Source organism: Pelodiscus sinensis, chromosome 20 (assembly GCF_049634645.1).
Source record: "Pelodiscus sinensis isolate JC-2024 chromosome 20, ASM4963464v1, whole genome shotgun sequence".
Taxonomy (NCBI): domain Eukaryota; kingdom Metazoa; phylum Chordata; order Testudines; family Trionychidae; genus Pelodiscus; species Pelodiscus sinensis.
In genome coordinates, this window is record NC_134730.1 from 6,859,865 (window position 1) to 6,886,692 (window position 26,828).

Sequence of the window (26,828 nt, forward strand, 5' to 3'; positions counted from 1 at the left end):
GTGGCTTCTCGCTGGAGAAAACATTCTTGTGCATGAATATATATATTTAAAAAGTCCTAGGCTGAAAGATGCTTGTGTCCCACCCAATTACTTCAGAACTTTCTTCTCCAATTTCATGATCTTTAAATACGTCTGCAGCTTCTGAAATTACAAAATAATAGTAACAACCACTATCAGCCATTGTAAACTTCAGGGGAAGCTGGAGGTTATCAGTGAAATATTTCTCCATTCAGAATACCCATTTTTAAGATGTTATAGGCCATGTTTCTTCACAAAGCAGACGCCAGCAGGATATGGGTGACTTGGCAGATCAGGGATCACAGCTTGGACACCAGACCACATTCCTGATTCACATTTGTTAGCTTGCACCTTACAAGTGATTTTTTTGCTCTAGGAATCAACAGGACCTCCAGCGGGAGATTGCGGCGGCTTGGCGACCCAACAAGTCCAAGTAAGTGGCATTAATACACCTGTTTCCCTGAGATGCTCTCCTCCGGTAGAAAGGTCACTTCTCCTGTGCTTGCCGCCTAGCTGTTAGGGAGAAGCTCTTCCACCTTTTGTCAAATATCAAGTGCTGTTAGAAGGGGAGCTGGCTGCTAATGAATGCAGAGAGAGGCTTCCATACCCTATGTATTTGACACTGTAGAATTAGAGATGAATTACCTATTGAATGGCAGATCATGAGAAAGCCGCACCTTAAGTCAAGGGTTTGACACCGTGAGCAGAAAGTGAGAGTACCCTGAGGCTGAATTACATTTCTGGTAATAAATGGCTCTTGCTCACTCACCTTAGCCATTATGTTTTATTGCACATGGAGATTTATGGATTGTGTGTGCTTCTGCTTAAAATGACATTCTTAATTGCAGCTTGACATGATTTAAGCTGTTTCCAATTCAGTGGGAAGCTGGTGGGAGGGTTTCCCTCTTTAAACAGGTGTCTCGCAGACTCATTGCTGCACTTCTCTCTCGTCTCTCTTCAGCAGCATTTTGGTTCGGTTGGAATCCCTCTCTGCATGGTATGAGCAGAGCTTTACAGTCCTGCGGCTGCTAACTGTGAGAACTCAGCCCAGTCGGGGGAGGAGATAATGGAGCAATAGGGGCAATGCCCGAGGGCAGCATGGACTTTAGGAATATGGGAAGTTATAGAGTAATAGATTTTTAGAGTCATTAGATCTAACCTGGCCTGGGATTGTCCTGGAGCCAGCTTGGACCCTGGTGCAGCTTAGACCCACCTGGGGGCTACTTAGGCCACATTGGTTCCTGGGGGGTTGCACTTATCTAGGAGGTCATGTCTGAGATTTGCACTAACCCAGTGCTCAGTCCCAAACATCCCACGTGTCCAGATCTCAGAGGAGGCCAGTGGAACTCAGTTAGAAGAGCAGAAAGGCCGTAGTAAGGAGCAATGTTCCCTCTTATTTTTTCCACCCATGTGTAGAATAAATTTTGTTATGTTCACAGAGACATGTACAGATGTGCCCTACCTATAGAAGGACATGCTGCTGGCTATGGGCAGCTGTGTGTGCTCTGCAAATCAGCTGGGAGGCTCTCTGGGTGGCTGTCCAAGAGCTCATCTTAAAGGGAACACTGGTATGGGGGATGTTGCAGAAGTCCCCAGTAGGAAGATGCTCAATGCAGCCAATGCAAAGGATTTGGGGACAGGGCTGGATCTATTTCCATCTGGGTAGAGTTGAGGGGGGTAGTGGGAAGAGCCCAGAAAACTGCTTAGAGGGAACCAAAAAGGAGAAAACCAGGATGGAATGAAAGTTAGAGATACAAAGGAAGGGTTCTGGCTGAGGCAGGGCTGGAAGGACAGAGGTGCTGTGCTTAGCCTAGCAATGTACCAAGCACCAATCTTGCTTGAGGAACCCTAGCGCCTGTGTATTTGACTTGCGGAATTGGCCTGAAACAACACGGTGACTTTGACATTCACTAATGAGTATCCGGGCAGAATAAAGTGTTTTCCAGCAGGTTTCTGTGTGTTGCCTTTTTGGATATCTGTTTTGTGTCCATTAATTCTTTCCCGTCGAGACTGTCCAGTTTGGCCAATATACATGGCAGAGGGGCACTGCTGGCATTTGATGACATAGATCACATTAGTGGATTTGCAGTTAAATGAGCCCCTGATGTAGCGGCTGATATGGTTGGATCCAGTGATGAAATCACTTGCATAGATGAGTGGACAGAGTTGGCACTGGAGTTGATTGCAGGGGTGGGTTTCTGGATGAGTATGATGGAAGTGTGCTGTGTGGTTGCTGGAAATAATTTGTTTGAAGTTAGGGGGTTGTCTGTAGATGAGGACTGGCCTTTTCCCCAAGGCCTGTGAGAGTGAGGGGCCATTTTCCAGAATAGGGTGTAGATTGTGGATAATGCGTTGGAGGGGTTTAAGTTGGGGGCTGTAGGTGATGACAAGTTGAATTCTGTTGTTTTCTCTTCTTGGCCTGTCTTGAAGTAGTTCATGTCTGGGTGCTCTTCTGGCTCTGTCTGTTTTTCACTTCTCCAGGTGAGCATTTCAGTTTTAAAAATGTACTATATAGATCCTGTAGGTGCTTGTCTCTGTCTGTGGGATTGAAGCAAATCCGCAGATTAGACACAGTGCCACTGTTTGCCAAATGATGTCCCTTGTCCAGCAAGATCCCCGATGGGAGTTCCACAGTTATTGCTATCTAATACCCCAAGGTCAGGGATGAATGGTCAGAAGTACTGTACAGACACAGGGTCACTCCCAGCAGCTAGACAAGACAGGTGATGCATCGGCTGGGAACCAGGCTCAGAGAGGGTCAGTGTCTTGCCCAAGTCCACCCAGCATGTCAGTGGCAAAGGCAGGATTGGAGTCGAGGTCTGCTGAGTGCCAGTGCAAGTCCCCATGTGTTGGGCTGCACCGCCAGTGCAGTGACATTTCCCAAGGAAAACAAACCCCATTTCAAATGGAGTGGACTCCTTTGTTTTTGCAACCTGGGAAATGACTTCTCACGGCTGTGCTGGGGAGCCTGGAAACAACTTCCTCCCCAGTTGCAGGAGTATGAGGTGTGGGTCTAGAATGAGGGTCGAGTTTCAGGAGGGACTTAGCTCAGTGTGGCACCAGGAGGTTCAGGAACTCATCCAGGCCTAAGCTGCTTGCACATAAAATGCTAGAGCCCCAGCACTTAGCTCTGTGAGTAACAGATACCCACCTACAGCTCCACCTGCCTGCTGCACTGCTCACTGCTAGTTCAAATAGAGCCATGGATGCAGCTATCCAAATGGCTGGGGGAAACTTTCTGGAGGAGATGCTGAGGAACAGAGGGAACTGGCTGCTGCTTGCCTCCATAAATCCATTTCCACAAGTGTTTGCTGAAGTCGAAATAGCTTAATTCCTGTTCACAGCAGGAAGTTGAAGGAAGAATACTCTTCCTGGGACTTCCCTTGTTCCTCGTGAAATGAGGGTTACCACGAGTTGGAATGAGAAGTCCTCCAGCTCGACATTTTGAAATAATGGCTTGCAGTGTAGACGCGCACTATGATTTTCGGAATAATGTCAATTATTCTGAAACAATGCTGCCGTGTAGATGTTCCCCTTGAGTAAGTAGGGGAATGGTACTGCTACTGTGCAGTACTGTCCTGGCTTCTACACTACCCGGTGAAATGTGCTAGTGAAAGGATCTGAGTCCCTGCTCCCACTCCATTTACACAGAGACCCCCTGACCTCAAGGGCTCCCCTTCCACTCTCCTGTGTGGCCAAGCCCTTGTAATTCCAGCAAAGCTGGGCCCAGGATTCCTGGGAGGCTCAACCCATCAACCTTCTGGCCACTAGACCAGGGGCTGAGATGTCCCTACTCTGAGGTGCTCTCTCTACATTAGACACTTCCCTGAGGCAATCAACATTATACACGCGTCAAAGCAAACACACGGGAGAGTTTTAGAAAAGAGAGAGCTAAAGGAAAACACATAACCCTGCCCTATGGCACAGGGACATGGCCGCCGCCCACTCAGCCACCAACCTGCACAGCAACGTACCTTCCATTGCTTTAGCATGCAGCGTCTCTTCAATGAGGAGTTGTTGAGCATCCTCACAAACATCGCTTGAGACCAGTTCCTTGCACAAGTTGTCACAGGATTGGCCATAGGGTCCCCACCCAGAATTCCCTCCAGTTCTTTATAAAACCAGCATGTTTTGAGGGCAACACCAGACTGGCTGTTTGCTTCCTTTGCATTGTGCTAGGCCTGCCAGAGTTACTTGATCTTGGTTCTGCATTGTAGGGTGTCTCGCTCATACCCCTTCTCACACAGGGCTCGAGATATGTGACCCAGTTCTTACAGTTCACTTGCAGCTCTGATTGCACCGAATCTTCACCCCACACATTGATTAGATCCAAAAGCTCCACATTGCTCTGAGCTGGGGAGCATTTGGATCAACAGTCACCATGCCTGTTTCCAATGTGCCACAGACTTACTCAGAAAAAAGCCCATCTGGTACACACTGCGTGATTGTCGACAGTGCAGAAACGAAAATCCCTCATGGCGCTGGACATTTTTTGTCTCATAACAGCTATATGTCACAACATTTGTCGTGCTGTGATGTGGACACTCAGAGATTTTTGTCATCCAAAGGCAGTTTTCTCAATGAAACATGCTAATGTAGACAAGGCCTTAGTAGATGTCCCAGTGTACCTGGAGTACAGAGGTGCTAGTTTGAAAGACACAGAATAGTTGCTTTAGAATGGTTTCTTCGGACACTGAGTATGTATTTTTCCCTTTTTCTGGTGTGAATCCTTTTTATTTTAAAAAACTTTTTCACATTGAAAATCTTAATGAGCAGTTCAGCACTTTGGCTTATGCCACAGTCAATATTTACAGCTCCATTGGCTCCGTTTCCATTCATTTCAGGGCCAAATTTCCTCTCCCCACTCTCTTGCCTTGCCCTTCAGAGCACTTATAACTGGGTTGATTGTGGGGCTTCCCTTATAACTGTTGCTCAGTCAGGGATGGCGTTTTAATTTTTGCTGCCCTAAGGGGCCTTTCCATTGCCATCACACCCTGCAAGCCAGATTTTAAAGAGCTCTGTCCATCAGCAATGGTGTGAAGAACTGGCCCAGAGTTGTCTTGAACCCTGGCCCCGTGACCCCAAGCCCATCTTCTCCCCTCCCTGCTGTACCAATGCCACTTTGCCTCGCCAGTAAGCAGGACAGCTCCTCTGGTTCCAGGATGCCATCTAGCTAGGTCCAGTGGTTAGGTTCTGTGGGGGAGGGGAGGTGCCTCAATTCCCTGCTCTGTCACACACTTCCTGTTCGACCTTGGGCAAGTATTAGGTCCCCACTTGCAGCCTGGGGATAACCGCACCACACGGCCCCGTCTCACAGCAGAGTTGTGAGGATAAATATAGCCCTGAAGGATTCAGCGACATAGGGTGCTTTCTGGAGCTGAATGACTCTCCATTGGAGTGGCTGAGGCCTGCTGAAAACTTCCCTGTGCATATTTGGTTATAACGGTTCCAACCTCAGTAGCTTAGACCGAGGGGGTCTGCAGAGTTTGGGGCTGTGATTGGGATACTGATGGAAGGTCATTCTTTGAGGCCTGGCCTCTGACCTTCACTTTGACCAGCAGCAAAGGAGTTAACAGCTGGTTGTTGAAGCGTGGTTGACTTGAACGTGTTCCTAGATGAGGTCATTTGAATTTCCTAAGGCAGTCTCTATTCCCTTTTGTTTTATGCACCAGAAGGGCTACCCCAGCTGTGTGCAGCCCTGTGCCAAAAAGTACCCACATGTGCATGCATTACTCACTCCTTTTAGGCGCTAGTGCCAGGCTGGCATTTGAAATGCGTCCTCTTTGTGTTTGTGAGCCTCTGTGGGCACAACCCACTTCTTCAGATGAATGGAGTTAAGGGGTCCAGGGTACAAATAAATAGCAGAGAAAAAGAGGGAAAGAAGGAAAAAATGGGGGAAAATATTGTCAATAGAGTGTCTGTGCTAAATGAGGCTAATAGAGTGGGCTCTAAGCAGGGGCAGATGAGGATTTTGCGGGGCCCAGGGCAGCACAATTTCACGGGGCCGCCCCTTTGACATGGCGCATGCACGGGGCTCTTTGAAGCGTGGGACCCAGGGCGGCTGCCCCGCTCGCCTGCCCTATATCCGCCACTCGCTCTAAGTATCCGGTGCTTAGCTTTTTATGTCATTAGGGTGTGGAATGTAGCTGCCCATCCAGTTCAGGTCTCTGTGACAAAGGGTTAATGGACACAAATCCGATATTCAAAATGGTAACACAGAGACCTGTGGGGAACTGTGGCAGGGTCTGCCCACCCCATCACGTGACTATGGCTGTTTTGACGTGCGGTCGCTACACTTGATTGGTCAGCGGACTCCCGGCCCACTCGCTAGTCCATAACTCCCTTGCCCCGTGCAGGACTCACAATCCACCGGTAGTCTGCTCCATAGGGTTAGCGGTCTCCTAGTCACAATCAATAGATGTCCTTGACCCCAGGGTACTAGGGCCTAATGGCCAGAGTCAGTAAATGCCTTTGGTTGCAGGGCAATAAGGCTTAAAGGCCAGAGTCATTGAGTCAGGGTTTTGCCCCTGGTAGGGGGTCCCGGGCCTACCCTGCTCCACAGGGTCCCGACCCAGGGCCCTATGAGAATAGGGGTTGCCTACTACTCCCTCTTGGCGGGGACTCCTGCCGAAATATGCCGAGGATACCTGGGTGGGAGGGGCGGCTCCTGCACCCTCCCTGGGTTGCTTCCTACCAGTCCCGTCGGGGCATCATCCCACATAGCCATCGTGTCTCCCTGTTCCCTGGCGGTGGTTTCTCCCTGGATCACCATAGGGGTTGAACAGTCGCTGCCTCTGGGCCTTTCAGCTCCTTCTGTATGGACTATGGGCTGTAACAATGCTGGAGCTCTGTCTAGTGAACCTTCCCCTTCACTGGCCAGCCCAGACGGAGCTGCTCCCTGGCCTTTTATACTGCCCCAGCACTTGGAGCATGCCCAGTCTGCTTGAAGGGGCAGGACTTCCTCTGCCCAGAGGGTTTTCACCCCTCCCATTCTAGTGTGGGGTCTACCCACCCCGTCACAGGAACATTTCAACTTGCCTGGGTACTCACTAATGGATCTCAAAGTGACGAAATTATTTCAAAGCAATTTCAAAAAGCAGCTTGGGAGAGAAGCGGCAGAACTTGGTTTCATTTACAAGTTTGACACCTGGAATTAAGGTCTGAACAAAGACCTGAACTGGATGGGCGGCTACATTCCAACCCTAATGACATAAAAAGCCAAGCACCGGGTCCTTAGAGCCCCTCTATTAGCCTCATTTCGCACAGACACTCTATTGACAATATTTCCACCCCCATTTTTTCCTTCTCTTTTCCTCCCTGTCTCCTCTCTTTCTCTGCTATTTATTTGTACCCTGGACTCCTTAACTCCATTCATCTGAAGAAGTGGCTTGTGCCCATAAAAGCTCATGACACCACCTACATTTGCTGTTAGTCTCTTACGTGCTGCAGAACCACTGCTTGTTTTTTAAGTTTTTTTCAGTTACAGACTAACCCGGCCTCCCCTCTGAGATTTTTGTGGAAGAGGATTCGGGACAGAAAACAAAAGCTGATGCTGCATCAGTTGGAGGTAGCTGTGCACCAAGCTGTGCACTATCATCAAGCTGTGCACCAAACATTCACACCACCATTCACTCACTTTTGGCCACACTTTGACAGACAAGCTTTGGGGCCAAAATTGCATGGGTGCGTGGGTGGGAGGGGCCGGTGCTGCTTCTCCTCATGAGCCCAGTGCTGCTGACATTTTCCCTGACCAATTGCATGCACATTACATAATGTGAATAGAGCTGTAGGCCCTACCTGATGGTCTGCAAGCACTGAAGGGTTCTGGTGTCCAGGATAATGGGATTTATAATGATTTAGGTGCACACAGGTAAGAGTTTCAGAAGTGGCTAGTGATTGTGGGTCCTTCATGTTATACTCACAGCATTCACACAGAGAAGGTGGGTAAAGCCATACAGGATTTCTGCTGGATGGTTGCAATATAACACTATTTTATTTCTAAGGATTCAGATAATGCACAAGAATCCAGAAACACAAAGAGAAAACAGGCTGCTCCCAAAGGCAGCAAGGCCTAACTTGCACCATGTTGCTTTGATTTGGCTCTTCTGGGGCAAACTAAGCGACCAGTACTCGTGTGCTTTGCTACAGAGCCCTGTAAGCAGGACCTAGAACTGCTTCTCCCCTTGCAACTCCAACACAGTCCTCAGTACACCACACCTCAGGTTTGAGTGCCCAACCCAAGAACCCTTAAATGGGTCGGCCTTCCTGTGGAAGGCAAGCGCTCAGCTCTCTCTCTACAGTATCTCTGGTTGAGACCTCAGTATTGTGAGTAGCTGTTGCATAGCTTGGCCACCTGGCAGTATTTGATTTCTCAGGTGGATGGAGGGGGGAGGGGACCAGGTGGGCAGGGTGGTAAGAAATATTTAGGAATATTGATATTCTGGGTTTCACGTGATGTGGTTGCAGAGTTTAAGGCCAAGAGAGGCCACTAGACCAGCTGGTCTGACCTCCTGTATGTCACAAGCTTCCAGCGACCCCCAACCCCTGCACACTCAGCCCAGCTGAAATGAGACCAAAGTGTACCTGAGAGACTAAACCATTACGTGCCACAGGCAAAGGACAGGAGGGAGGGAGCTGCACTGGTGCCTGAGGCCCTGCAGGGTCAGGGCAATAATGAAGTGAAATATATGCAGCTAATGTTACCTGGGCAAGTGACCTGCATCCTCATGCTGCAGAGGAAGGCGGGAAAAACTCAAGGTCACTGCCAAGCTGGGAGGGAGGGGGCGAGGATTTTTCCTGGCACATGTAATGATCAGTTAGACCCAGAACACATGAGCAACAGCCAGCCAGCACCGGAGAGAGACAATACTTAGCACCACCTCAGTCTTGCCCCTCCCCATCCAGTGTCCCATCTCCAGCTGTGGCCATCCCTCACCCTTCAGAGGAAGGAGATTTTAGAAACCCCAACAGATGAGAGTGGAGGAGGGGAAGTGCGGATCCCTTCCTGACCTCCACTGTGACCAGCTGAAACCTTGAGGTATGCACTTTTAGGAAGAAAGGATGTAAACTGGAAGTGCGTTGCTGAACCCTGCCCCCTCCCATGACAAGCATTGCATACACTGACTGAAATGGGGATAGAGCTGTTTCCTTTCATGATCCCGCTGGCTGGCTTGGTGTTTAGAGAGTGCACTCTTTGGAACAGGGTCTCTGCTCCTGTGTGTTGGGACAGTGCTTAGTGCAACAGGGCCCTGATCTGGGTTGAGGCCTCAAGCCACTACTGAAATACTGTTGCCTTTGGACAGGCTGAAAAATCAGCCGGTCTCTGGAGGAAACTGCTTACGCTGTTGCCCTTTCACACGAACATGGGAAGCTGCTGCAGCAGCGATGGATGGGGCGGTGGGAGCAGAGAAGAAGGAAAGTCATAACAGAATGTGTCTGGTTTACTCTGCTAGTCTCATTCCATTGCAAAGACAAAACAATCCCCCTTAAACTGAACACAGTGCACCCAGAGAGACATTCTTATCAACGCCTGCAGCACCAACATGTATCCAGTGAGGAACACAGCAACCTTGATGGGAGGCAGTGGTGGAAGGCACTTAGCCTGCCTGAGAGCACGGCAAACTACTTTGCATGCATAGGAGCTACGCAGAGAGCGAGGCTACAGGCTGTTTCTCCTGCATCTGCAGAGAAGAGGTGAAATATTTCCAGCCAGGTGTTGACAGGTACTTTTGAAATATTCCACGACTGAGTGCATGTGTGTGTGAGAGAGTGTGCGCGTGTGCAGATGTGCGGAGGGGATACAGCATGATCCCACTTCCTCTGTATAGCACGGGAGTGCATCGAGCAGTCTTGAGGCGACATCCGGTGCAAGGAGGGAGCTGTCTGGCATCCATCAGAGGGAAGCATGGCTACATGCCTTTAGGCAAGCTGGGAATCCCCCTTCCTGGGTGGGTTTACCTCCACGATGGCAGTTTGCAAACTTTTCTTAAGGGCTGGTTCTTGTGACGGGCTCTGAGCACTCTCTTCCCTCCTCGGCCAGACAAGGAGAAGTGGCAGAGCCAAGGGTTTGCTTGAAGGAATCTTGCCAGCTGCTTACCACAGGCATGTTGTGAGCCTCCCAGGCAAGAACATCCGCCTGCCGTCTAGTGTTTATCGAAACCCCTAATTGTACCGTAGGCACAGAGCACCCTTTTACCCACCTCTGGATCTGTCCTCTGAGCCAGGCTGCAGAAGATCTGGGGGTGCAGCATGTCCTTCTAGTTCCGGTGAGATGACTTTGCTGTTCCCTCTGCAGTGGCAGTAGGGGATCAGCTGCCATGCATGGCAGACGCTGAGCTGTGAGGCATTCGGGGTTGCGGACGGAATTCTGGGAATCATGAAAATAATTCCTGTGGGTGTTGGGATGGCTCAGGTAGCAAAATACTTCTCGGACTCGTGGACTTGGGCCAGCCCCCCCAGTTGCATTTCTTGTGCCTAAAAGCAGGCAGGGAGAGCTGAGAACTGCCCAAGCCTTCAAGATTCTTAGTGTTGCCAACCCAGCCTGGCTTTTGCAGCATGGCCCCTACTCAGTAGGTGGGTGTCGGCTGCTAGCAGGACTTGTAAGATCACTGAAGAGACCTAGAGAGTCTCTTGGGCCAGTGCATTCGCATTCTGCTGCGCTGCACCCTGGCAAAGGGTCTTTGTGGGGTTGTCCAGCAGTGCAATAACCATTGTAATGACTCAGTGGCACAAAGCAGCAAAATCCACCCTGCAGGGACAAACTGGCTAAGATGGGAGGGGTGTCATCTGGGAGCTCCTGTCTCAGGAGAATGCCTTATGGGCTGCGTGGAAAGGGAAGTCCCTCCCCCAGAAAGCTGTTCTTGGGTGGGCAACCAAGGCCCGGGGGCTGGATGCAGCCCCCAGCTTACCTGGATCTGGCTGCTAAGGCTCAGGGCCCCCCCCCCACCACCAATAGGGAGCCTGCACTTGTGCTCCAGACCCTGCCCCCGCCCACCAACCACAGGGCTGGAGCACACAAAATCTACAAACCTGGGATCTCCCAGGCTCTGGTGTGTGAGGGGAATGGGGTGGGGGTCCTTAGTCGAGGGCCACGTCTGTGAGGATTTGTGGGGGTCTTTGTTTGCTTCTTACTGATCAGCAGACACCCAACTGATTTTTCTGTGGGTCAGCAGCCCGATCCAAAAAAGGTTCCCCGCCCCTGTTGTAGAGGTGAGAAACTGAGCTCTCACTAGGCCAGATCTGCAGCTGCTGTAAGTCGGGGTATCTCTGTTGATCTCAGCAGAACTGCTTGGATTTACACCAGCTCAGGATCTGACCCATTGCGTGTTGCATTCAGAATGCACCTCTCCCAGATATCTGTGCAAGCTGCGCTCCCTGGCAGTCACATCCTGGGACAGTTGAAGGTTCCAGCTGAGCATGGCTGTCCTGCTGGGTGGCAGACCAGATGCAGGTGCCAAGAAAGACAAGGCCCTGGCTTATTAAGAAGAGCTGTAAATAATAGTGTTGGGTCCTTGACTTATAGTCAGAATGAACTGGGACCCATGCAGCATGTGATCAGCTGCTTTTCTTGCTTACACATTGGGATAGTGCACATGCCATAGGTTAGGTTAGTAGCTCTCGGGTGCCTTCGCCTACCCCAGGTAGGAGCTTTGAGTGGGAGGTGAGCAGAGCAAAGATCTCAGTAGATCTGAGATCCTCACAGATTCTCCTCCAGCAGAAGACCAGGCCCAAGCCAATGCAGGACAGTGCTTTGCCCTACCGTCATTGTGGGTGGAGAGAGGAGCCCTTGAGATGCTGGCGCAGTGAACTGGGGTGGGCGGGGTGGTGGGGGGCGTGGAGGAGATGGCTTAGTACTGAGACTTCAGCTCCAGGGGGTTCTCAGGGCGGGTGTGGAGAGGAATGATCAGCAGAGCTCGCACTGCTCAGGAACTGAAACCAATTCCCACAAGGTCCGGAGTCCAGTTGTTCCACCTCCCCCTTTCTTTCTGCATTGCCAGCAGCTATTAATACATCAGCACATTCACTCTGAAGTGTGAGCAGAGAGGCTGGAGAGGATGTGCTGGGGGTTTCCTGCCCTTTGTAGGGAGACTCAGCCAGGGCGGAACAGAGTTCTACCCAGCAGCTCTTCTTAAAGAGGCACACGCACTGCTAGCAGCAGGGAGTGAAAGGAGTCCAGTTTGCGTGTGCATTAAACAAACGTTCCATGTGGGCTGGGGATGTGAAGGGAGAGGCTGCTAATACATAACAAGAGGCTGCCACTAAAATGTGCCCCCCGTAACTGACAATAAGCCCCCTCTCCCAGAGGCACTTGTGCTCTCTGGGGTGGGTAGGTAAGAGCTGAGGGAAGTGTACACACGTGTTTTCTCATTTCAAACAAATCTGCCTTCTTCTGAAAATACCCTGGGAGGGAAATAACAGCCCTTGGCAAGCAAAGGTTGATAATGAGCCTTGTGCTGGGCACGTTTGTGCTCTGTCAGCAGCCTCAGGATGGCAGAGTCAGCCGGTGTATCTGGAACGGGGAGGGGCAGGGTGAATGTCAAGACCTAGCAGTAGTCTCCTCCTTCAGTGTTTATCCATATTTTAAATGTGCAGCCCCTGAGGCAATCCAGTCCTCAGAAGCCTTTTGGGTATGTCTACACTAGCCCCCTAGTTTAAACTAGGGAGGCTAATGTAGACATTCGAAATTGCAAATCAAGCCTGGGATTTAAATATCCCGCGCTTGATTTGCAACTTTCCGGCCAGTTGCCATTTTTGAAATGTACAAGTACGGACTAACTGCCCGCGTCTACATGCGGCAGGGACCTGGTTTTTCAAATTAAAACCCCTAAATCAAACTACCTATTAAACCTCCTTGCAGGAGGATTAGGGCTTTAATTGGAAATACGGGGTCCCTGCCGTGTGTAGACACGGGCAGTTAGTCCGGACTTGATTTTTCCGGGAACAGAGGTAAGACTGACCCGTCTATAAGTTCCTGGATTGTCCTTCATCCTTGGTCTGGGAGTGGGGGAGCCCCTTTGCCCCCCCTTCCCAGTAGGCACTCATGACCTGGAAGAGGCTTGGCACGCTCCTCCACCCCCAGGCCAATCAGGGTCTGGGGGCAGGGGAGCGCGGGAAGCCTCCTCCCGCCATGCGAGGATCATGTGGCACTTTGAAGTGACATGGGCCCCTCGCAGGGCCGGGGCAGGATGAAGGAAGCTTTACGCAGCTCCCCCCGCCCCCACACTCTGATTGGCCTGGGGGTGGGGGAGCGCATGAAGCCTCCTCCATTCTCCCCCCACCCTGCGAGCAGCATGCAGCGCTTCAAAGCCCAGCCTTGGGAGCTGCAGCCTAAGAGTTCATATGCAACACACCCTTGCCAGCAGCCTGAGCACTGGGGCAGGAGCAGAAGCAATACCACACTTACTGGAGTATAGGAAGGTGGAAGGCGGGAGCAAGGGCGAATGGCAGCTCCATGTGCCAGGGACGTTGCGTCGCTCAGGGTACGTCTAGACTACAGGGTTTTGTCGACAGAAGTTTTGTCGACAGATACTGTCGACAAAGCTTCTGTTGACAAAGAGCATCTAGACTACATTCAGTTCTGTCGACAGAGCAAGCTGCTTTGTCGACATAACAGTGTGGACGCAAAGGACAGTTTAGATGCAATAACGCCTTCTGTCGACAGAACTCTATCAACAAAAGGCGTTATGCCTCATAAAATGAGGTTTACCGGCGTCGACAAAACTGCTGAGTTCTGTCAACATTATGTCGACAGAACTCAGCGGTAGTGTAGACGCAGGTTTAGTTTTGTCGACAAAAGTCCACTTTTGTCGACAAAACCCTGTAGTCTAGACACACCCTCACTGGGGTGGCACTTAGTGCCATGGGGCCACAACGGGAATTATGACGTGTCAGTGAAGCTCCCAAAAGTCCATCCCTCCTGAGGGAGAAGGGGATTTTGAAGCAAACTGTCCCAACCAGGTGGTTTTTTTCATTGACTCTAAAATACATGCAATGCCAGCACAGCTCAGAATAGCATGGAATTATAGGAACCCTTCCCTTCTCCCCCTCCTCCAGCCTCCCACAATGCAAATGCCCAAATCCCACTAATTTTAATGGCCATCCAAACTATTTAGACAGCTTTGAAAAGCTCAGGCTGTAACCCTGGACTAATCCCATATGGGCACCATCTGAGCTAGAAAACACTGGAAAAGGGAGGAGCTCAGATCTTCTGTGTCTGACACCAAGGCGTCAAGGTGATGAGTGTGTTAGGAAACCTAGAGAGTCTCATCCTAAAGACCCTGCTACCTACCTGTGGGGTCATCAAGGTGGTAATTAAAGAACCTGTACCTTCTGGATCAGCTCGGTGTCCTGGCTAACAGTCGACTGTCTCAACGCAACAGGATCCAACACTCTTCATGAGCTTTCACTGATCACATAATGGCCACTTTGTTTGTCCACAGAGTCGCTGTACTGCCAGCTCCCAGCTGGTTGCCTTGCAAAGAGCTCCATGTCTTCTGACTCAGGCGTGGGAGACACGCTACTTAAACCCCAAATTCTAGCCTCTAATTAGATTCTGTTTGTTTTCCTGCTTGCCGTTGTGATGGCTTGGATCACAGAGATCCCCTTGAGACTGTCACCTGATGGTCTGATCATACCACTGAGTCAGCCTACCAGCCCTCTGGGACACCCCACCACCTGGTCCTGCTGTGCAACAAAAGTAGAGTTGAGGTAACAGCCCTCTGCAAAGTAACATAGGCACTAAGAGCAGGTCAGCTCTGGAAAGGCTCAGTCACAGGGACATGACACAGTGCAGCCCCAATGGATATATCTAGCTCAATATGCATGAAGTTCAGACCAAGTGAGCTCATAAGGTGTTTGCCCCTTTTCACAACAAAAAGGAAATGCACAGCTGTTATCTGGGGGTGAAGGGAACAATTATTTACACGTGTTTGATAATAGTCATGTTTTTAAGTATAAAAAGTAGGAGGTAAGTGGTTGCAAGTGATGATAGACAGATCAAAGCAAGTTAATAAGCAAAATAAAACACATCCCTGAGAAGCCTAATAAACTAAGAACTCATCGTACATATAATTTCTCACCGTTGTCCTTAGTTTCAGGTAAAATCTTTTCAGGCCTGAGCTGATCTTTTCCTGAATCCAGCAGCTTTTCCCCACCCTCTCAGAGTTGTTTCGTTTCCTGGTGTTTTCATGCAGCCTCTCAGGGGGGGAGCAGTCTGTGAAGCCAGCTGAAGACCATCATTGTTTACTTCCCTTGACTTGCATAGGATTTCCAGAGGACAGCAAATCTTTGTTCAATTCTTCACCCCCTGTGGAAAAGGTGGATTCCAATGCCAGGTGGCATGTCACATGACTGTGGGACCAACCATATTTTAGGCTCACGGGAAACACCAGACTATTCACAGCTCATTGTCTTGAGCACCAGGCCATAAAGTTCTGTAAGGGCCACAAATGGCTTTCACTAGCAGATTAATAAACAGGCTTGCACTTCCCATTTCTAATGTCACATACAAGAATGACACTGGCATACAAATGGAAATACACGTGGGGGGGGAGGAGGGTTACAAGTTCTTCAGTGATAGGCCATGTGCCCATTTTGCCTAAAGCATATTTGAGTTCTGCATATTCAAAAACATATTGCCATAAAAAATATGGAGATGCAACATCACAGCCGCTTCCTCCTAATGCCGCACTGGAGAGCAATGCCTGGTGTCTGCAGCCCATCGGAATGAGCAAACATACTGGGGGAGGAAGGGGAGGGCTAAGGCATGGAAGCCACATCCTGTCTCCCACATCTGCATGGCTCAGCAAGCTCACAGGAGGCTGGAACTGGAAGATCAGGGTTACTATTTAAGCACCCAGCCCCAAAGGGAACTGGAGGCTATTTTTATAATTGTCAATAGTTCTTCCCTAAAGGCTGCTCCTAACTCTCCTTCTATACAGCTCTATTATTGGCCCTGTGAAATGCTGCCAACTGGGTCTTGTGACTCCACTTTCATTTTGTAACAAGGTTTTTTAATGTTTAAAAAATGTCCAGGCACAAGAAATTCATCAGATAACCCTCTAGCAGAGCTGCCAATCCATAACACCCTGCACTTTGAGTGTCTCTCGCGTGCAGACACAGCTCCAGTATTGGGGCTTTCATAAAAGGTCAGCACCATGCGACCCATGTGATCTGAAGCATCCTTCTTTTCCCATCACATTGCATCAGGATGACTGATTATAAAATTCCTGTTGAGCTCACAGTTCCCTAAAATAACAGCAGCGGTGAGAAGCCCCGATACTAGCCTATTCCCTAGAAATAATTGACAAACTTCTGTTAGGCTTTCATTCAGCAAACCATTTTCACACATGATTATCTTAAGGACATGGATGAGTACAATAGTTATTCAGCAAAGCATGTTCTTAAGTTGCTGAATTGTGAATTTGGGGTCTTATTAACGTTTCTCAGATGCTTCAGTGTTACGCAAAGGAGCAAAAACAAACAAACCAAAGTCTACATTTTTACCAACAGGTGCTTTTAGCAATTGCTATGTGTTTTATTTTACTTTCTTTAGATTTATACATCATAACACACCGATTGAGAGCTCTAGGCCCTTGTCAGCTGTTTACAAGACAAACATGAATGAAAATAAAAGTAAACTTGATACGCTCCTCCCAATCAAGAAGAACAAAAAGCCAAAGCACTCAAATTCTAGCCCTTGGTGCAGCTGCCCCGTGCCTAACAGCTCTAAGAGTCCAATCACAGTGCTGCTCCGGTTCAGTCTTCACACCCTGCAAATTCAAGTGCAATTAGCAAAACTAACCTATCCCAGGAGACAGTCTTGGGTATGAAAATCTTGCGGCCCCCTGAGATGGGGGGCCACTCTTGTGGCCCACTCAGTAGCTTTGTAGTGCTGCTCAATTGCTGCCATAACCTCTTCCTTTCCTTCGTAGCCTTCCCTTGGCTTCGCGCATGAAAAACTTAGCAATGAAGGCTCACTGTGGGATGAGTTCTGTGCTGCGTGCAGCCATGCAACACTCGTGTCTTTTTTTCCTCTGAGTAGTACTCATTTTAAATTTCAGACAAGTAGAGTTGCTTTCATCTCCTCATGTAGCTATTGGTGAAGCAATGTTCCCTTAGTTAATAGAGCACTGGGCTGGAATTTTGATGTTGGAGTTCTGTTCCTGGCTCTGCCACTGACTTGCTAGGTGACTGTCACCAATTGGTGCCTCAGTTTCCCCTTCTGTAAAATGGAGATAATATTGACTTCCTTTATGAAGAAGTATGGCAAAGTGATGTAGAAATATTAGGAACTATTATATGAGCAACAAGAATATCCAGAATTCTTATAGTGAAAGAATTTGAGAAGAAATCTAATCCCTCCATTTTCAGGGCATAAACCAACTTCTAACTATTGAGGTCAGAAGAAAACTGTGGGAACAGATTATCCCATAATTGTTCTTGCAGGGTTTCTTGTATGTTTCTCTGAAGCAGCAGGCACTGGCCATAGGGGCCACTGCTCTGATCCCCTGCAATTCCTTTGTTCCTCTCTGGCTTGGCAGCAACCAGATTCCATCATGAGATACATTGCGGCTGTGTCTAGACTGGCCAGTTTTTCTGGAAAATCAGCCGCTTTTCCGGAAAAACTTGCCAGCTGTCTACACTGGCCGCTTGAATTTCCGCAAAAGCACTGACTTCCTACTGTAAGACATCAGTGCTTTTTGCGGAAATACTATGCTGCTACTGTTCAGGCAAAAGTCCCTTTTGCGCAAAACTTTTGCGCAAAAGGGCCAGTGTAGGCAGCTGAGATTTGTTTTCCGCAAAAAAACCCCGATCGCAAAAATGGCAATCGGGGTTTTTTTCCGGAAAAGCGCATCTAGATTGGCAAGGATGCTTTTCCGGAAAAGTGTCCATGCCAATCGAGACGCTCTGTTCCGAAAATGCTTTTAACGGAAAACTTTTCCGTTAAAAGCATTTCTGGAAAATCATGCCAATCTAGATGTAGCCTGCAGGTATTGTAGCTTGGAGTGATTTTTTTTAACACTGCTGCCATTATCCAGTAGATCCAACCCGCAAAAAACAAAATATGTTTCTTGACAGTTCTCTTAATCCACTGATTTTTTTTTTTCATGGAAAGCTTATTCACCTGGAAAGAGAATGGTCATGGGATGGTTTTTTGTTTTGCGTTTGTTCAGTGCCTAGCACAAAGAGAATAGTAATAGAAATGTAGCCATGTTAGTCTGGTGTAGCTGAAGCAAAATGCAGGACTATGTAGCACTTTAAAGACTAACAAGATGGTTTATTAGATGATGAGCTTTCGTGGGCCAGACCCACTTCCTCAGATCAAATAGTGGAAGAAAATAGTCACAACCATATATACCAAAGGATACAATTAAAACGAATGAACACATATGAAAAGGACAAATCACATTTCAGAACAGAAGGGGGATGCGGGGGGGGGGGGGAAGGAAGGTAAGTGTCTGTGAGTTAATGATATTAGAGGTGGGGAAAGTTAGATGTCTGTGAGCTAATGATATTAGAGGTGATAATTGGGGAAGCTATCCTGGTAATGGGTAAGATAGTTGGGGTCTTTGTTCAATCCGCCCCTCCGGAGAGTGTCGAATTTTAACATGAATGACAGTTCAGAGGATTCCCTTTCAAGTGCAGATGTAAAAGGTCTTTGTAGAAGAACGCAGGTGGTGAAGTCGTTGAGACAGTGTCCTTTCTGGTTAAAATGGCAAGAAATAGTTTTTTCTTTGTGATCTTGTCTGATATCTGTTTTGTGGGCATTAATCCTTTGGCGAAAATTCGACACCAAATATAACTTAGATAGGGCCACGATAAGGTGGGTGCATAATTGGCTGGATAACCGTAGTCAGAGAGTTGTTGTTAACGGTTCTAAATCCTGCTGGAAAGGGATAACAAGTGGAGTTCCTCAAGGGTCTGTTTTGGGACCCGTACTGTTCAATATCTTCATCAATGATGTAGATATTGGGATAGAGAGTACGCTTATTAAGTTTGCAGATGATACCAAACTGAGTGGAGTTGCGACTTCTTTGGAGGATAGGGACATAATTCAAAATGACCTTAGCAAGTTAGAGAAATGGTCAGAGGTAAACAGGATGAGGTTTAATAAAGAGAAATGCAAAGTGCTCCACTTAGGAAGGAACAATCAGTTCCATACATACAAGATGGGAAGCGACTGTCTAGGAAGGAGCATGGCGGAAAGGGATCTAGGGGTCATAGTGGACCACAAGTTGAATATGAGTCAACAGTGTGATGCTGTTGCAAGAAAAGCAAATATGATTCTAGGTTGTATCAACAGGTGTGTTGTAAGCAAACCTCGTGAAGTCATTCTGCCGCTCTATTCTGCACTAGTTAGGCCTCAGCTGGAGTACTGTGTCCAGTTCTGGGCGCCACATTTCAAGAAAGATGTGGAGAAATTGGAAAGGGTGCAGAGAAGAGCGACAAGAATGATTAAAGGTTTAGAGAACATGACCTATGAAGCCAGGCTTCATGAACTGGGCTTGTTTAGTTTGGAAAAAAGAAGATTAAGGGGGGACATGATAGCGGTTTTCAAATATCTAAAAGGGTGTCACAAGGAGGAAGGCGAAAATTTGTTCCTCTTGGTTTCTGAGGACAGGACAAGGAGTAATGGGCTTAAAGTGCAGCAGGGGAGGTTTAGATTGGACATTAGGAAAAAATTCCTAACTGTCAGGGTGATCAAATATTGGAATAAATTGCCAAGGGAGGTGGTGGAGATATTTAAGAACAGGTTAGATAGACATCTGTCAGGGATGGTGTAGACGGAGCTTGGTCCTGCCTTGAGGGCGGGGGGCTGGACTCGATGACCTCTTGAGGTCCCTTCCAGTCCTATTATTCTATGATTCTACCTTCCTTCCTTCTTCCCCCCTCCCCCGCATCCCCCTTCTGTTCTGAAATGTGATTTGTCCTTTTCATATGTGTTCTTTTTTTTAATTGTATCCTTTGGTATATATGGTTGTGACTATTTTCTTCCACTATTTGATCTGAGGAAGTGGGTCTGGCCCATGAAAGCTCATCATCTAATAAACCATCTTGTTAGTCTTTAAAGTGCTACATAGTCCTGCATTTTGCTTTAGCACAAAGAGGTCCTAGTCCATGACTAGGCTTCTAAATGCAACTACAATAAAATAATAATAATAATGAACTAATCCTTGGTCATAGCACATTACAAGGGGCAAGTGCCTGATGGTAATGCAATATAAATAATTGTCCATATTGGCTGTACAAATTTTGGGACAGAATGTACTGTGCCTAGCACAATTGGGCCCTGATCCCAGAGCATCTGTACTACTGTAATTGAAATAATAATCCATATAATCAGATTCTGGGATTGCTCCTGGGTCTGTATGTCTGTTGAGTCAATGTGAAGTGATGGGAGTAGCAATGAGCGTGGTCAAGAGCTCTGAATCAGCTCTGGGAGCTGAGGCCTGTGGCCATCCCGGTTTCAAGGTCTCAGCCATGTCTGGGGTTTTGGCACGCGGAGCTTTTCAAAGGACCCCTGTGGGACGGCAGTGCCTTTCAGCTACTGGTGACTAACAAAAAGGGCCTTCCATTCCTTGCCCCAGGAGAATTCCTGGCTTTCTCACTGTGGCTGTGGCTTTGTGCAGGCACACTGAGGGGAAGGCCTGGGGCCTTACATCTGGCCTGTTTACTCACAGTCTGTGGAATTACCCAATTGTTCTCATTGCCCAGCTGAGGAGTGATGTGTGGGCTGGTGCTGGTACCCTTTGTGCATTTCTACTTGGTGCCATCCTCTGCGTCTGTGCTCTGCAACTTGGCTGCAGTCACCGAGACGATTCCTGTGTCATTCAAGCCAGCATGCCCCATGGAAAGAATGGCTTGTGGGCTGGGGAGCGAGCTGTGTGACTGTTGCCGTAACAAGGAGCCAGGAGGCTGTGTGTTTAAGTCACATGTGGTAGGGTTGGCAGATGGTTTCAACACTTGACATTGCATCTTATTTAGAAAATCCTGGACATTTATATTTTCTCATTTATATTTTCGCAATTTGTTTCCTGACTGGACTGTCTGATTCAAAACCAGACACCTGGTAACCCTACAGGTGAGGATTGGCCTTACTCTCATGGCAGAGCCCCCAGGCAGTATGTACTGAGCTGGTACTGGTGCCCTCTCAGGGGAGCATCTCTTCTGCCTGGCTTTTGTTTCCATAAAGAATAGCCTCTAGCCCCAGAGTCCTTGCCAGCATTCGCCTTCCTGCCCTCAGCAGAAGCAGCTCTACTGTCCAGACTGGTGCATGAGCTCATAATGGCTGCTCCATTTACTCTGCACGCTCAGTGCACTGCCAGCCCCTAGCTCATTACACCACAGGAAGGGAGTAAGAGAAAGGTGCTTTCTGAAGCCAAGCTCTGGCTGTTTGGGAGTGACAGGGCAGCCCCCGACTCCTGTCACTGCCAGGCTGGAAAGGGAGGTTTCACTATTGGTTTCCAGCTGGCTGCAGAAATCCCTTTTCTTATCGCTTGTGTAGCGAGGGGAGGGCCTGGGGTAGCCGGCTGTTCCTGTGAAAGAGAAGCAGGGACTCCTTGCCAAGATTCAGCTGTAACCCTCTCCAGCAGGGCTCCCGTGGGACAGTAAGCATGTGCAGTGGTCGGGTCCTTTCTGGTAGCAGGCAAACCACGATGCTCTGCCTGAGGATGAAATCAGCCTTCATCAGCGGAATAGTTTATGCATGAATCGAAACTTCAGAGCTGGCTGGGTGGGGGAACAAGCAGGATGCTAGTTCTTTAAAATGCTTTAGCCACCAAAGGAGGAGGGCCAGGGATAGAGGAAATAGCAACACACTAAGACTGGGGAAGTAGGGAGGGATTTGAGAAGCTGGATGTGTTGTTACTCCGTTCTTCCAAAGAGTCGATTTGTATACGAGGCTCCTGGTGGATACTAAAAGGAGTCAGGCGTGGAGAGAGCATTCTTCTGATTTGCTCATGCTGCAGCTTTAAAACTGTCCTCTGGAGAACCTGGGCTTTGCCAGCGTGTACACGCGGTGGAGTATTTGGGGGGACTGTTGAGTTTGCGGGTCATGCACCCCCTCCTTTTTCCTCTTCGGTTCTGCCTCGCTCTTTCTTTTCCTTTGAAAGAGACAAAGCTACTTCAGTTTGGAGCACAAACATATGATCAGCACATGGAAATGTGGTAATTTGGATGCATTCATGATTGCAACAGATTGAAGAAATTAGACCAGACAAAGAGCTTTTTTTGGGAAGAGGAAGAGGAGGAGGAGGAGGCAAGGAAAGGAAGGAGGGAGGGAAAGAGGATTGAAGAAGGGGACGCCACCGAAAAAAGGGACGGTGTGACACACGGATGCTAAATATATCCTGTAGTAATGGAGAGGGACCGCATTTCAGGTAGGCTATTGATTGTTTTATCTATGCTGTATTGCTCCACTGTCCTGCACCCCCGTCCTTTCCCCCCAGAGTGTCTGCGTGTTAAGAGAAGAACCAGCCAAGCTCTGGTTTGATTTCAATGGTCCCTTTTATATTTTTTTAATGTTCTGCTTTTTATTTTTTTCATCCTCCGAAGTTCTGCAGACAGATAGGGTTTCCAACAGAAGCAGAGGAGGGTGTGGGAGAAAAAAAATCATTTTCTGGGTCTGGATTTCATTTGAGTCTCTCTCTCTCTCTCTCTCTCCCTCTCCCTCTTTCTCTCTCTTTTTCAATCTGCTGCATCGGAGTGAGGCAGATGAATGCTGAGACTGTTAGCTCAGGGCTAGGAGTCAGGGAGAGAAAATATTCTGGCTCTTCATTTAAGGATGCCTTTAGACCCTGGAGGTCGGCTGCACGTTGTGGTTTAGCTTTCCCTGCATGCCAAAGCTTGTGTTAAGACAGTATCTGCCTTTCCAGTACAGCTTGTGCTGCTTCAGAGAGACTTGGTCACAGGTCAGGAGTCTCCTGCTGCTAGGATGGTGCCTCCTGGCTGCATGCATATTCCCACAAAAAGCAGAGGCTGGGTGTATAACCCTGGGAAAAGGGATTGGCTTCATGCAGTCTTAGGCTCCAAGTTGCTGGAGAAGTGCGTGTGCTGGGGTGGGGGAGGGGATAGAACGAACAGGGCCCCTCTAACTCCTGTGCCTCACTGACAGCGCCAGGTAATGGTGCATGTCTGAGAGATGAGTCCTGTTGGTCAGAAGGCATCAGGTAACTGCATCTCAGCAAGCGGCAGTTCGGGACCTGTTGCTAAGCAGTGGCTAAGGCCCTGACAACGGTTGGTTGTTAAAAGCCAAGGGTAGGGATGCGGGGAGGTTTGCCTTAGAAGCTTGAACCCAGAGATGAGAGCAGGGCCACATCCATTCAGAGCTCTGTGAGGGACCCAAAGAGAAAACAGGAGGGCCTCCAGCAAAGGAGTCCCAAGGCATCTGGAGAGGCCAGGCATGCAGGGGCTGATACTTTGAATGGGCTAAAACACTGCAGCTGCTAACTCAGTCTGGGGTTCCTTGTTCATTCCCCATCTGCTGGGAGTCAAGGGGTGTGCTGGGGACAGTGAAAAGCAAATGGCTTCTCACCGGCTCTGAAGCCTGCATGTGCTTCCGGCCACTCTGAGTTGGCATGGGTGAAGCAACATCTGGGAGGGGTGAAGCATCAGGGATGGAAAGAAAACCACAAGGATGAGGGGAAGCGGTTGAGCAAGGGTGGAGAGCAGCAACCACGAGGGAAAGTCAGTCCCATTCCTGGGCCAAACTGGGGCATGTAGGCCCACCGTACAGCCACACAGCCTTGCCTGCTGCAGACAGGGCTCGAGAGACCCGTAGAGGCCATCCGGCTGAGAGGGGAGGCTGTGGAGGACCTTGGTCCAGACACTAGTTTGTGCCATTAAGTACTGTAGGGGAGGCCTTTCTTTACTCCAGCCAGACACGTAACAGTGCTCGACAGAGGGACCATGGAGACAGAGAACTGCACAACCATGATGGTGCACAGGCCCAGCTATGACTGAGTAAGGGACTGGTCCTGGGAGGTGCTGGGCACCCACAACTCCTGTCGTTGCTGTCAATGGGAGGTGACAGAGTTCAACAGCTTGAGACCGGCTTGCAGGAGCATCCTCTCCTTCCCACCCCTTTTCTAAAGAGGTTGATGTGTGCGCTCCTTCTCTCTTGCCCTCTCTTCCCCACTTCTCTCCGTTGGTTTGAGCCACTTCAAAGCATTCCTGGGAGCTGCTCTTGACTCAACGGATAGCATGTGAATATGTTAGTAATACCAGAGCTCCGACTTGGATAATCCTGTAGCACTGCAGCATGGGCCTCGGCCAGACAGAGGATAAACAACAGAGGGAATGGGACAAGTTCTGCAGAGCAAGGCCGGTCGGACTCCACACTGAGTTGATCTTTTAAATTTGCTGCTGCTTTTCCCTGGCACTAGCATTTTCCCAGGACAAGGGGGCCTGACAAACAGAACTTTCATTTCTGGCCCCAGTCCCATGATCTGAAGCAGGCCTGAGCTCAGCTCCCAGAAGCCCCGACTCATTTTGGGAACAGCTCGGTGTGACTCAGCCTGCACTCTACATGCAATAGCTGGACGTAGCAAGAGTCCATCTAACTCTGAGCAGGATACGTCCTGATCACTCTGATCACCGATACCTTATGTGCAATGGAGCTAAGGGCACAGATGCAGCAGCCCTAGTTAACCTCCAGTAGCCTGACACCTTCCTAAGGCTCACTAACAAAGTCTGCAAATTGTTGTGTCTGCAGATGACTTAGCTTGGGAGTGTCAGTGACCCCTGCTGGAATGGGAGAAGTCTCTGAAGATTTCAGTTCCTGTGAGTTAGCTGTGTCATGCTGTTGTTGGCAGGGCAGCCAGGCAACGGAGCCCCCAGTGAAAGCATCTGCTGACATGTGGATGACAAATAGTTGTGGTATATGATGGGTGCTAAACAAGGGTAGTAGATGCATGTCTCAGCTCTGGGTGGAGAGGCTGGTTTGCACGTACAGTTCAGATGTGGGGAGCATTTCACCAGGATACAGTGCCCAGGACTCTGCTCTGGGTTCACTGGGCTCTGGGGGGCTGTGCTTCCAGCCAGCTGTGCCAGAGAGGAAAGAGTGCAGCACGCTTGCCAGGCAGCGAAGCGCTGTCCAAGACTGGAGAAAGAAAGGGACATGACCAGCGGCAGTTCTCGAATGATTCATCCTTTTGAGAGCCCTGTCTCAGCAGCAGCGTGGGAGAGGAAAATGCAGGAGGGGGGTGGGTATATTTAGAGCCTGAGGAAACATTAATATGACATAGATTTGTTAATAGGAAACAGTATTTAAAAGCTGCGGTTCAGGGAGGAATTTGAAATGCACTGGCAACCTCTTCGGAGGCGCAGGGGAGCAAGGGTTAACGTGAACATCGGAAAAGCTTGTTAAGTGAGGCGCTGGCGTTTCACATTATGTTGTCAGTTTCCTAGGTTTATTCTGCAGCACTGACCCCTGGGCAGATCTGCTTGGTTTCTAGGCCACAGACTGAGCTGTGGCTGGTACCTGGCAATCCAGCTGCCATCTCTGGATCCAATTCTTACTCAGGTCTGACTCTGGCCTCACATAAGCCAGAGTTGCCCCCCCAGTGCTCACCAGTGGGGCTGATGGAGGAGGACAGTTAATCTGGGCTCTGTGATCAGGGCCCCAGTTTGTAACCATGGTGTAAATGAAGGGACGTGGAGGAAGTGCATCTCCAGCTAACATGATTGTGCCAAAGCCCTTCATGTCGCTCAATGGACCAGCATCCTGGAGTACAGGAGAAGAGAACTGGGCCTCCCAGTCTGGCTGGTAATGCTTTGGCCATCATGACGAGAGCGGGCAGTTCAGCAGCTGGTGTCCCAGGCAGAAGAGAAAGCATCCTGCCCTCTCACAGTTCTGGCTCTGCAGTGCGGGAAGCAGGAAAGAAAAAGCCGGGTTTGGTGAATCAACAAGACATGACTCAGATGGAGAACAGATCCATGTCGCGCTAGGTGGCCACGTTTCCTGGTGCTCTTCTGGCCAGAAACATGCTTTTAATTAATATTCTACCACTGGCGCTTCCCACAGTAGAAAGAAAACTGAATCCTGCCTTCCCAGAGCTGTGGGATGGAGCCTCAGTGTGACTAAGAATCAGGCCACTTCTCATGCAAGCACAGTGCTCCTACAAAGAAGCCCTCTGCATTCCTGATTCTGACAGGCTCCCCCCACACGGAGAGAGGGAGGGCAGCCTCGCCACGTCATCTAGCCGCTCTCCAGTCTCTGACACTGGCCAATGCCTGCTGTTTCAGAAAAAGACGCCAATCCCTGTAATACACCCTAGCTCTGCAGTTCTGGGCCTGGGGATCCCTGAAGCATGAGGCTGAGATAGTCCCTGTCAATGTAATTGTGGATGTTTCAGTACAGAGAGATTCATATCATGACCCTTTAAAAGGTTTTACTCCCTATAGTTTCTTACATTGCACCTATCACCATAATATGAGCACTCTCAGGCTACATCTAGACTGCAAGTCTCTTTCAACAGGCTTTTTCGAAAGTATCTTTCGAAAAAGAGCATCTAAACAACAAGATTTTTCAAAAAAGCGGCCCACTTTTTCGAAAGAGAGTCTGGACACTCTCTTTCGAAAAAGCCCTGTTTTCATGCAATAGCGCCTTTTTTCAAAAGGTGACTTTCAAAAAAAGGTGTTATTCCTTGTAGAATGAGGTTTACCGCTGTTGACAAAACCGCCACGTTCTTTCGATTTACTGTCGACAGAACGTGGCAGTAGTCTAGACGCAGGTACGGGTTTTTTTTTAAAAAAGCTCTTTTTTCCAAAAAAATCCTGTAGTCTAGACACAACCTCAGTAGTGCAGTAAG

General features: G+C 49.0%; 1 protein-coding gene across 2 annotated transcripts in view; it reads left to right on the forward strand.

Moving 5' to 3' along the window:
• The window catches only part of SEPTIN9 (septin 9), a 264,222-nt gene that overhangs the window by 44,618 nt on the left and 192,776 nt on the right, over positions 1–26,828 (forward strand). Inside the window, exon 2 of one of the 2 annotated variants that reach the window (XM_006122951.3) lies at positions 395–451. In XM_006122951.3, the coding sequence (XP_006123013.1) occupies positions 395–451 (57 nt within the window). Of the gene's footprint in view, positions 1–394; positions 452–21,697; positions 22,398–26,828 lie in introns of those variants that run through there. The other variant, XM_006122953.3, reaches the window with a different exon arrangement.